Source organism: Orcinus orca, chromosome 20 (assembly GCF_937001465.1).
Source record: "Orcinus orca chromosome 20, mOrcOrc1.1, whole genome shotgun sequence".
Classification (NCBI taxonomy): domain Eukaryota; kingdom Metazoa; phylum Chordata; class Mammalia; order Artiodactyla; family Delphinidae; genus Orcinus; species Orcinus orca.
Genome location: NC_064578.1, coordinates 34,106,076 through 34,118,090, shown reverse-complemented (window position 1 = coordinate 34,118,090; position 12,015 = coordinate 34,106,076). Strand labels below are relative to the sequence as shown.

At 57.9% G+C, this 12,015-nt stretch overlaps 1 protein-coding gene across 1 annotated transcript in view; it reads right to left on the bottom strand.

Annotated features, from left to right (window-relative positions):
• ZNF423 (zinc finger protein 423) overlaps window positions 1-968 on the bottom strand; it is a 329,315-nt gene extending 328,347 nt beyond the window's left edge. Inside the window, exon 1 of the mRNA XM_004264880.3 lies at window positions 589-968. Coding sequence (XP_004264928.1) covers window positions 589-628 — 40 coding nt within the window. The 5' untranslated portion in view covers window positions 629-968. The remainder of the gene's footprint in view (window positions 1-588) is intronic.
• Between the last annotated feature and the right edge of the window lie 11,047 nt (window positions 969-12,015).

Here is a 12,015-nt window from a genome sequence, read left to right as displayed (position 1 = left end):
GCCCGGCGGCCAGGGCCGGGGCCCGGGGCGCGCGCAAGCAACGCCCACCGCCCTCGGCTTCCCGGGGCGACAAGGCGTGGACAGAGGAAAGGCGGCAAGGCCCGGGGCCCAGCGAGAGCGGCCTCGGAGCTACCGGCCTCCTGGGCGCCCATCCTCACCGCCTCTTCCTTCCTCCCGCTGCCCGCCCGCCGCCGCCGCCGCCGAGATTCGCAATCCCCGCCAAGTCGGGCCCGCACCCCTTGATTGGCCACGTGGGCCCGGGGCCCGCAAAGAGGGAGCAGCGAGGGCTCCTCAGCGGCGCCCCCAGGCCCGAGTCCCCCGCGGGCGGCGGCGCCGGGCCCGGAGAGGGTCCGGGCGGGTAGGGTGTCCGCGGTATGCCCCCCTCCACCTCCACTGCCTCCGCCTCCGGCTCGCGGCTTCCTCCTCCCCCTCCTCTTCCTCCTCCTCCGCCTCCGCCTCCTCCGCCTCCTCCTCCTCCTCTCCGCTCGCTCGCTCGGGTCCCAGGCCGCCCGCCCGCTCGCCGGTCCCTCCTCCCTCGCTCCCTCCCTCCTTGCTCGCTCGCGCCTCCGCCGGGCCTCGCTCGCTCACCTTTCACCGAGCGCGGCTTCGCCTGCTTCCGCCTGGACATGTCCGGGGCTCCCGGCGCTCCGTCGCCCTCCGCGGCCGGCTCCCCCCGCCGCCCCCCGCCGCTCCGGGCTACCCTTCTCCCCCTTCTCCTCCTCCTGCCTCTCGGAAACTTTTTTTTTTGCAGCCGGGTCGGCAGCTGTGGGGAGCGGATCGCAGGTCCGGGGCGGCCTCCCTGGGGGGGGGCGGCCCGGGCCGGCCGAGGCCGCTCCGGGGCGGGGGGAGGCCCGGGGGGCGCGCCGGGGCCCTGCCTGTTGCAATGCGGCAGCCGGGGGCTCTCGGTCCCAGCAGCGGTCCCAGCGGCGCGGGGAGTCCGGAGGCCACTCGGCCGAGCCGAGTTATGCAAAAAAAAAAAAAAAAAAAGCCGCCCCCCTCCTCCTCCCCACCCCCCGCCGGCCCCCGGCCCCTGCGGCCCCCTCCCTCCCTCCCTCCCCCACCCCACCGCCACCCTCACCCTCCTCCTCCTTCTCCTCCTCCGCCCCTTGCCGGATTTTTGTGCAAAGTTTGCAGGCGTCCGGCTACGCAACCCGGTGCGGAGCTCACAATGAACCCATCTGAGGAGGGGGGACGGGGCTGGAGTCGAGGGGGTCTCGGGGGGGAGGAGACCGGGAGGCGGTCGGGAGCGCGGAAGCTCAGCACCCCTCGAAAAAAAAAAAAGCCTTCAGATTACCCCCTGCTGCACAAAAAATAATAATAAATATTAATGGTTTTTAAGTGCCCAAACGCCTGGTTTGGAAATTATGATGGATGGGGAAGGGTATCCCTCAACTCAGCCTACTTGGGGGGTTCGAAACGGCCGCAGCCGCTCGGAAGCCGCAGCTCGGGGCCCCTGGCTCACGCCCCCTTCTCTGGCTCTCGGCTCGGTCCGGCGCCGGCCCCCCGGAGGAGGAAGGGGCGCGCGCGGGCGCTCAGGCGGCGGCGGGCAGGCGCGCCCGTGCCCCGGGCATTGCTCAGCCCGTGCGCCGGGCCGCCGCTGCCTGCCCTCGGGCTACGGTGCTCAGCGCGCGGCGCGCAGCGGATCCCCAGGCCGGTGCCAATTCGCCGGCCCCGCTAGCTGCCTCCATGGGCCAGGGGCTCGGAGAGGGGGGAGGCAGCGGCCGCGGCGGCGGAGGAGGAGGACGAGCAGGCGGCGGCCGGGCTCCCGTCCTCCCGGGCAGCGGCGGCGGCGGCTGCGCCCCGGCTCCTCCGCGCTCCAGCCGGCGCCGGCCCGCCCGCCAGCCTCCCTTGCGCTCCTGTCTTCTTTGTGGTCGCTGGCTCTCCTCCTCCCGATCCGGCTGCTGGGGCTGCACTGCAGAGACACATAATAAAGCCAGGCTTGGCTGGAAATGTAGCCGGGTCCCAGCAGGAGGATGTGAGGAGCGGAGTCCCGGCGGGGGAGCGCTCTGATCCCGTGGGGCGCCCCGCACTGCTCCGGCTCGGATCAGACGGAGAGAGGGCCAACAGCACCGAGCGATGGACAGCGCTGGAAATACAGCTCCGGCCGCCCGCAAAACCCGGACCGCGGCGGCAGGCACGGCGCGGGCGCGGGCACCGCACCCGCACGCGGGGCCCCGATTCCGGCGCTGACGGCCCCGGGGACGGGAGGAGGGAACAGACACAGGGCCCACGAGTACTGTCAAGCTCGCCAAGGTACATTTGCATCACAAACTGCAAAAAGTGAGGGGATTGGGGGGAGGGGGACAAACTGCGGTGAACTGCCCAGGCACTGCCACCTCCGCAAATTATGCCCCACACATATGCATATCCCTGAACCTGGGTTTTCCCTCTCGGATTCTGCCCAGCGGTCCGTGTTTGAAGACCATTCCTGCCCCACATCCAGAAACTCTTCCACGGCTGGGCTAAATCTGTTCGCCCCCAACACCTGAATCAGTGGGGTTCCCGCGCCTGGTTGCACGCTTCTTAGCTAAGACTATAAAAGAAACACCCTAGCCCCAAAATTTTGCAGTAGCACCGCCTCCCCCCACGACTGACATATAAACCAGCTCCTACTTGACACAAAGTTTTGCCCCAGCCACCAGGGGGCGCCTCGGGTCCTTGCAGCGGTTGAACCAGTTGAGGCTTGGGTCTCGGAGCCGGCAGGCCAACGGCTCAGACTTAGGAAAACTCTTCCCCAGGCGGCTCCCCTAAACAGTTCCTTTGCCTCCCCATCCCCCACCAGCTGCAGGAGGCCAGGTCCAGAGAGGGGAAAGGGACCCGACATCACCCGCCCACCCCGCCCTTCCCTGGGCAAGTGGCGCCACCTTGGGCCGGCTAGCCCCAGAGCTGGGAGAGCGGAGCGGGTGAGCGGCGCGGCGCTGGGGGTTATCAATCTCACGGATCGATAAGTTGCCGCTTGGAGAGAGGAGGGCTGTGTCCCCTCGGAGACGAGTTACCCAGGGCAACCTTTCACGGAAAAACCTGCTGCCCGCCGAGAGCCGCGCCGGGGCCGGCCGGGCAACGGCGCCCGCCCCAAGCAGGACGCCTGCGCCCCGCCGTTTCCCAGCCCGCCCGCCAGCCCGGCCCGCGCCCCCCTCGGCTAGCTGTGCGGTCCCACTCGGCCCTGCTCGCCTCTCTGGGCCTCCGAGTTCCGACCCCGTGCTGGGCTGATAGCAGAGGTAGATGCCACCTCCGCCCCCGCACCCCCGCCCCCCGCCGCGGCTGGGGAGCAGGGATAGGCCTTGAGGCAGGGTCCGGGGAGAAGACCAAGCTAGCGCTCTCAAGGCCGTCTCCGAAGTAGAGTCGGGCGACCAGCGAAACGCGACGCCGCCGAGGCATACACCCTGCCACCTGGAGACCAAGAGCGAGTATCCCTAGAGGAGCCAGGACTAGGACAGAGACGTCCTCTAACTGGGACTCAGACCCTGAAAGCCGCCTCCTCCCCCCATTAGGGCTGCCACCCCCGGGTCACCGCCCTCCCCAGCTCCCGTGTCCGAGAGCATCCAACGTCTCGGCCTTCCCGGAGGGAAATGGGAGCCGCCTCCCGCAGCTCAGGGATAGCCGGGGTAAGGATGAGAAGGGGTGTCAAGGGCCAAAGCGAGGGCAGAGGCCGCAAGGCACCTGGGAAGGAGCCAGGAAGGAGGGGCCGAATCAGCAGCTCCCCACCCCCGCCGGCGCCTGGGATCGCGGCCCGCGGAGAGAGGCTGACAGGCGGCAGATGGCACACGCTGGGGGAGGGGGGCGATTGGCCTCGGCTCCAGGGTGCCCCCGCCGCGGGCTGCCTCTCCTAGGAGGAGGGGGCGGAGAACAGCCCCCGGCTCGCCCTCCCAGGCTCTCTGGGGGTTGGAGACTGCGGATCGGGCCCAGTCGGGAGCCGGGAGAGAGAGGGGGCGGACAAAAGGAGCACGGTGGGGAAGGGGTTGCTGGAGGATAGGAGGGGTCGCCGGGCCGGAGGGCTGGTTGGAGACCCGCAGCGCTGCCCTTTTTCCACCCTTGGGAACTGCGGAGGGCCCAGAGGCCAGAGGAGGGGGTAACAGGATGGGGGGCAGGCGATAGTCTATCCACAAGGGAACTAATCCACAAGGGCTGGGGGTCCTGGAGAAGGGCACAAAGTTTTCTGGACCCCGTCCCGAGTGTCGCCGTCGTACACGTTCGCGTCCCGACGCCCCCCCTCCCCCCGCTAAAGACCTGGCTGCCGTCTCCCAGTTCTGTGGCAGTCAGGGTGCGGAGGGAGCTCGACCTCGTCCCTGCCTCGGCCCGGCCAGCTTTCTCAGAAGCTTGTTTCATTTTTAACTCCTTCCAGAAATATGCTGTTTTAAGGAAAATTCCAGAGCAGCAAAAATCCGGTAGCTCCTACTGAAAGGGTCTCAAGGGGCACTGGGTGAGGGCAGGGCTAGCTGCCTGCCGCGTGGGCTTCGCTTCTCACCAGCCTGGCGACCTGAGACCAGAAAAAGGACATTTTCAGGTGACACTTTGTATCCCACCTGCCTACTTCCGGCAGGGGATCCAAGAGTCTGGGTCCCTCCCGCCATGAGAAAGTCCCCCGGTGGCCTCTTCTTCCTCATCTGCAAAGGGGACAGCTGCTCCTCCCCTACCCAGAGGAGAGGCTGGGAAAAACCCTTCGTAAGCTGTAGGGAGCCACCATCATAAATGCAAGAGAAATTACAAGTTAATGTAATTTTTGAAAGCAAATGAGACCTTGCTCACATAAATGGGCATCTTCCTTTCGAGTCACAACTTCACTGGAGAACAGGGCACCTCTCACCTAAGGTGTTGCCTTTTCCCATCCAATTCTGCTTGCTCCTAATGATGTATATCCCCAGACACACAGCAAGTGAGGTTCCTTTGAGTTTAAAAAGAAGCCGGCGTCGTCCAGAGCTGTCCGGTGAACGCAGAAGGGGCTGTAGGTGGCAGATAACAAGGTAGGACAATGAAGTAAAGTGAGATGGGGTTCCTTTTGTGACCTCTAAACTAGTATCCCCGAAAAGTCTCGAGAGTTGTTCAAGAGGTGCTTTTCAGGAAGTGACCAAATGACCGTCTTCTCCCCCCATACGTGCACACACACACTTACTTTAAATGACGCTTGAATATATACAATTTGGAATTTGTGATCTTTGTTTACCGTTTTAATAACTTGAGAGTCACACTCTCCACTGGGGACATTTGCATCAGCCTATAAGAAACAGTCATTTCAGGGAGGGAAGACGAACCCCCAATTTCCCCCCAGAAATAAGTTCATTCCTTTGTTATTTGTTTATTCAACCTTCATTTATTCATTGTGTGCCTACTGTGTGCCCAAACTGAGGGGAAGGCAATGAACAAGAAGGACCACAGTCCCTCCCTGCTGGGGCTTGTTCTCTGATGGGGAGGCTGACTTTTAATAAATGGCCACATAAATAATTATTTAATTACCGTTTTGAACAATCCTGAGAAGGAAAAGTATAGTGTAAATGAGGCCAAAAAACAGAGGGTCACAGTGGTGGTCTGGCTGAGAGCCTGAAGGAGGAAAGAATCGGGAAAGAGGACAAAGAACAGAGTTCCTGGCAAGGTGAACAGTGTGTGGAAAGGGCCTGAGGTGGAAAGGAGCTGAGTGATTCCGAGGGGAAGTTGTCACAGTTCCGAGCAAAGGGCCCAAGGAGGTCACCAGGCTTAGAAGCCAATCTGATCCATCTTCCAGTCCAGCCTCCCTCATTGCCTCACTGGAGAACCTCGAGAAGGGACTCTGTGAGTCCAATTTCTCATCTGCAAAATGGGAATGCAGAGAACATGCATCTCACGGGGTTGTCCTGAGGATTTCACGTTAGTTAAGTGCTGCCGGTCTGGCCCAGAGCAAGGCCACGAGGCCTGACAGCCATTATCAGACCTTCACTTCCTTCCTTCCTGTCTCTCCCTTTCACCGCCCTTCAAGGTCAAAAGTATTTCTAGAGGGAGATGCCAATCACACAATTGCAAATTCCCTCCTCGCACTGACAAGTCCCTCCTCCCCCGGGCTGCTGCTTTCCAGAAGTTTTCTAGCAGCTTTAGGTCTGTTGAGAAGGCTCTGTGTTTGAGAGGACTTGACTTTTCCTTTTGCTCTTTTGCGTTTTTGTTTCATTGTAACCACCCATCTAGTCGTGGAATCCAGGTTTTCCTGGGCACTCCTGTCCTGGGGGTACTCAGGAAGCAATGGCTGTGCCCTGTGGTTGAACCTGTCAGGAGATAACTGGCCACCACCCACCATCCAGGTCTTCCCGCCTCCACAGAGGTCTTCGCAGCATTGAGGATTCCTTTCATATGGCTTGGTCTTGAAACTTCTGAGACTTCAGAACAGGGTAAGTCAAGATAGAAGAGAGTCCCTTTCTCTGCTCTTAGTTCTCAGCCTGGTGTTTTGGGGAGGGAAATCCCTACAGATGCTCCTGCAATTCCCCAAGGGTCCCATGACCGCAACTCAAAGAGGCCAGCGGCAGGCCCAGACATCTGCGTCCCTGGAGCTGTGGGAGTACAGTGCCAAAAACAACAAGTCGGGTGTGGGAACCTCCTGTCTTCTCCAGTTTCTGTTCAGCTGGGAAAGCCATTTCTATTTTATCATCATTATTATAATTATTTAATTCTTCAAGCATCAGCAGTCTTTGCAGGGAACACCCACAAGGCAGCAAAGAAACCAACTTGGCAGAAGGGTCCCGGTGGACTCACACCCTCAGAAAGCTTGAAACTCCTGACCTGGCCCTGAGACCTCCACCCAGACCACCTCCGGGTGCCCCAGGGTGCGGCACACACAGACCTGGGGTCACTCTTAAAATGCTTCTTTTACAATGTTTGTGATTCACTTTGAAAGAAAAAAGCAAGCCAGTGTATAATGAATGTGATAGATGCCCACTTTTCTAAGCTTGAACTAGGAATGGTCCTATCAGGCAGGGGCACATTTCGGAACTGGTCACAAGGCCTTTGGCCATCGGTAACTCCAGTGGCCACCAATGTTTTGCTAATTAGCAAACAGGGTATCCCAAAAAAGTGATAGATTTAGAAATGGGCACTCACTGGTGGAATTAAAGGCATTTAAGGTACAGTTGAGCAAAATGATCTAGAGACACTCCCCACCTTGCCTGCACAGGGAGTGTAAATCTGGTGAGGCTGGGGTAGCCTGTCCCTTTAGGGCAAGCCCCTTCCCACCACCACCCCCAGGCTCTGTCCCTTCAGGGTCCTGTGTCCAGCCATCAGGTATGATTACTGACTGCATGGTGCCCAGCAGAGGACACAAAAGCCTGCCTGGCAATGTGATGGGGCTTGTCTGGAGTATATCTCTCACATGGGAAGTGGTCAGATACCCTTAAAGGACAGAATGCCAGCGCTTCGTTGACCTGACAAAACTGGTTGTAGGACCTGTTTTGTCCTTGGGGTGATCCTGCTTTCACAACTTTCTCGGTGTGAGACAGAATTTGGCCAGAGACTTGCCTTCACCATCACCTGGTAGAGAGGTTAGGCGGGAATAGCAAACGCTTACCCACCTCCAACCTCTTTTGTGACCACAATTATTTACCAAAAAGATCTAAGAGTGTGCAGGACCAAACTCACTAAGATAATTTTGCAAAAAAAAAAAAGTGATATTAGGTTGTTACCTGTGCACATACCCTTTCCCCTCCCATTCCCCCACCATCATGAACAGAACCTACAAGGCCTAAGAGAAACGCCATGAAAATTTCAGAAGAGCATGGCATGTGGGGTCCCTGTGCTGGCACATACAGTGGAGGACCCAGTGCCCACAGGCAGGTAGGCGGGAAGTGAGATCATCTGGGCTAAGCCTGCCCTGCTCCCCATTACATCTCTGGTGCCCTGCAGATGCTCAGAACTTAGTCAGGGCATCGGGAGAAAAACTGTCAACCTGTGCCGCATACAGAGGAGGTGCCCACTACACCTCTGTGCAATCAGCCATTTTCACATGGTTCATATGGTGGACAACAGAGGCCAACTGGTAAAAACCTTTGCCTACCCGGCTAGCTATCTCAGGGCAAAGCCCCAGGTTTTGACAAGTATCCCCTTCACGCCACAGTGCCCACTTCATGCCCAGTGAATGGTGGTGACTGGAGAAGCACGCTGACCCAGGAAGCCAGAGGCAGACTGTAGACAGACTGGGCCACCGCAGAACACAGAGGCCGGTCTCAGGGAAAAGGGCTCAGCCTCTCAAGCCAGACAGGCCTTGATGTGAATCCCAGGGCAAAGCAACCCCATTTATAAAACGAGGAGAATAATGCCAATGGCATAGGCGGTTGGGAGCCATAGGGTAATCTCGCTGTTGACTTGCCTCAGTCATGTGTAGGGCATGAAATGAGCAATGCTGTCACATGCCTGACACACAGCACTTGGGACACGGCAGATGCTTGATCAATGTTATGTTTTGATTGTGGTCCTTCAGTGAGTGGTATGGCCGTGACCCTGCTGAGGGGTGGGCTGACGGCGGGGAGAGCTCATTGGCAAGGCCCAGCGAAGGCAAGAAAAGAGAGCTGGTCAGGCATCTTCCCTGAGAGGGGCTCTCTTTTATCTGCCAGTTCCCTGGATTCATTACCAGGTCCTTCCATACTGTACGTGCTTAATAAACGTCAGCTATTGTTAATATTCATAGGCAAAGCACACACAACAGCCACTCAATAAGTTTAGGTTCTCTGAGTGGCCTCAGACGAACCCTCTGTCTGCCTCAGTCTCCCCATTTGTGAAATCTCTCTGGTTCTCTGACTAAATGAAGAAGCAGATCTGGGTTTACTCCCATCCTCTGGCCCCACCAGCACCCGGCCAGCCATCAAAGCCAGAGGAAGCAGAGGAAATTCAGGTGAAAGGGCACCAACAGGAGGTGGTGGGTCTTAGGCTGGGAGCAGAGGGAGGCCGGGCTCGGACCCCTGTGGACCAAGCCTGGGGTAGTATTTCCCAGAGCCTGCTGCTGCCTCCTCTGAGTGCCCCCTGGCCCCATCCTGGTCATGCACATTGGGACATGCCAGGGCCTGGCTTCCCAGGGGCCAGAGGGAGCTCCCGCAGGGGACTTCAAAAGCCCAAATGCCTTTCAGAAAGGAACTAAAACTTTCTGCTTAACCAAAGCCTCCACAGGAGAAGAACAGCCTAGCCCTTTTCTTTTTAAGTCTATTTTCCAGCCGGCTGGCCTGGTCATTCTCTTTTTTTCCTATTATAAACGGTCCCAGCTGCAACACACAGGGAAAAAAACCATCTCCCAGGCCTGGACAGGGGCCGGTCGCAGCCACAGCCGCCTGGCTGGCCTCCTGCGGCAGACAAAGGCGGCTCCAGCCTCCGGCACCCACTGGGAGAGGCCCTGGAGCCCCTGTCCAGAGCCAAGGCCACAGCAGGAGCAAGGGGAGGATTCGGGAAGTTTCTGCCAGCACTCCAAACCTTCTCCGGCCCCCGGGGAGCAGAGCTGCCATCCGGCCAAGCCAAGGACTTCTGAAGAGCCTGTTTGTTAGGGCAGAAAATGAAAGATCAGGCTCCCCCTTATAAAGCCACAGGATTCAGGGCTTTAGACCTGGAAGGGCCCTATGAGATGATCTAGTCCAACCACCTGGCTGGAAAGATGGGGAAACTGATGTCTTGGGGGACTTACCCAAGGTCACCTTGCCAACTAACGGCAGAGCCGACTCTTGAAGCCAAGGCTCACAATTCCAATATTAAGTAGCAAAGAAATGTTCCAGGGGGGGGGGGGGTGTCAGGAGAGGGACCTTAATATCCTGAGGTTGCCAGATGGAGTGGGGATGTCCTTTCTTTTAGTAATAAGTCAGACGGACCTGGGACAACCCAAAAACAGACAACCTGCTTTGGACTCTCCACTCCCCTGCCTCCCAGCAAGTTATTTCATTTCTCTGTGCCTCTGTTTCCTCATCTGTGAACAAATGGAGTTATGCTGGTATCTACCTTGTAGGGCTGCTGTGAGAATTAAATGAGCCAATATGTAAACCACTTAGGAGAGTACTCAGAAGTTAGCTGATTACCTATAACTGTAAAGATTTGTTTTCTTCACCCACCCAACAAAAATGTATTTGCAACCTCTGGGCTCTACTCTGTGACAGGCTCTGGACCAGATGCTGGGGATGCAGCTGGGCAAGGCAGACAGGTCTGCGGCCTACTAGAACTTCCAGTCAAGGGGAGTTAAGAAGACTGATCACTGTGGGCTGTCTAGCCCAGTGCCTGATGCAACACACCCCAGTTCCTCAGTTCTCCCAGTGGGCATGTAGCAGATGTCACAAACAGCTGTCTCCAGAGCAAAACTGACCAAGCAGATGAGGCCAGGAGACTGGAGAACCCAAGGGGGCTCCAAGGAGAACACCCTTGCCAAGAGGTGAGAAGCTACCACGCAGCTTTTTGTGCCCTGATGTTGACAATTACTTTTAAGTATTCTAATTATGTTTTTAAGTGGGATTGGGCCCAAGGTGGATAGTTAGCGACCTCCCCAGCCTGGTGGGTCTGGTTCATCCTCAGAAGAGCCCGGGCCCCCCGCTGCCTGCCTGGGGTACCACGGAGGCAGAGGTGGTGCACAAGCAAGAGGGAGCCCCGGTTCTGTACCCTTAGCTCATGCTCCATGCCGGGGTGGGGCCCTGGAGCCCGCCGCAGCGCTCAGCTCCCCACCTCCTCGCCATGGCCCGTGCGTAACCTGCCTCCCGGGACGGGTTGGGGCGCCAACCCACCTTCAAAAATCCAACATCCAACTGTCCTCCTCCTTTGCCCTCCAAACCCCAAGGATTTCCCAGAATCTCGGCCTCAGGTCGAAGGAGTGGGGGTGGGGGGCGCAGAACCACGCTCCCCTTGGCCTGAGGCAGGAATAAGCTCCCCCTCTTCCGCACCTTTCTCCCCAGTGCCCCATCCCCAAGGCCCAGCCCGATATCCTGCAGAGAGCTCTTCCTACAGCACCTAAGCTGATGCCCACGCGCTGTGATTATCTTCATTTTACAGGTGAGAACAGAGGCTCCCAGAGGCTGTGTCACTCACTGGTCTAAGGTCACACGGACCTTAAGGGATGGAGCCAGGATGGAAATTAAGGTGGACGCCCCTCCAAAGCTGGAAATTTTCCCCCGCCCAGTCAGTTAATTTCAGTTTCTACACCTTGCCTGAAGCATAGTGTTGATGTATTGATTTTAGATTGATGGTTTATAAAGACATGGATAGGCAGATATAGAGATAAAGATGGTATTTGGGAACCACAGATAATTGTATCAGGTGTCAAGTTTGTGGAGAGGGATAGCCTTCCCCCAAATCTCCATCAACTCTCAAATTCTTTTGTTTTAATTTTTAACTAGGGAAGATTTCAAACAAGCAGAAAATAATATAGCAGATCCCCATAGGCCCCCAATACTTGTTAAAAATTTACCACATTTGGCGGGGGGGCTGTCTTTGATAGGGACAAGTGATGTTCTTTCAATCTTACTCAAATGTAGCTTCAAGTCAAATGTCCTAGGTACCCTCTACCCTCTACAACTAGACCCAAGCCCCTCCTGTTTTCCACTTCAGGAGGGAAGCTCCAGGGGCTTTAACTGAAATATTGTATCTTGAACACTTCAATCACCATTTGACCCTGGGGGAAGGGCCCCGTGAACAGGCAGTGCAGGTGGCAAGGGTTGCATTTTACAGGGATGCCATCTGAAGCTCAAGGCCAAAGTTCTGCCCTCTCTTGCCCCTCCCTGGCCCTGCCTCCCTGTTTACGTGCTGCTCTCCTTGGAAGAGTGGGTGCAGAAAGGAAGGGGTGCCTTCAGAGGGAGGGGCTGCGAAGCCAAAGCTCCTGGTAAGGGGGAAGGAGCCAGGCTGTGCCCACCTCCCAGGGTGAGGGCTGCAGGGCCCTGGGTGGTCAGCTACCCTGCCCGCTCCACAGGGGCCACAGGGTGCTTGTTGGGCCCCTGCAGAGAGTGAGCAGAGACAGCCAGTAGGGCATCTGGGAGTTGAAAGGGAGGGATCTTAGGTCACCTTGGGGGTGACAGGCATCGAATCAGGCAGGTTTGTATCTCCAGGCATGAT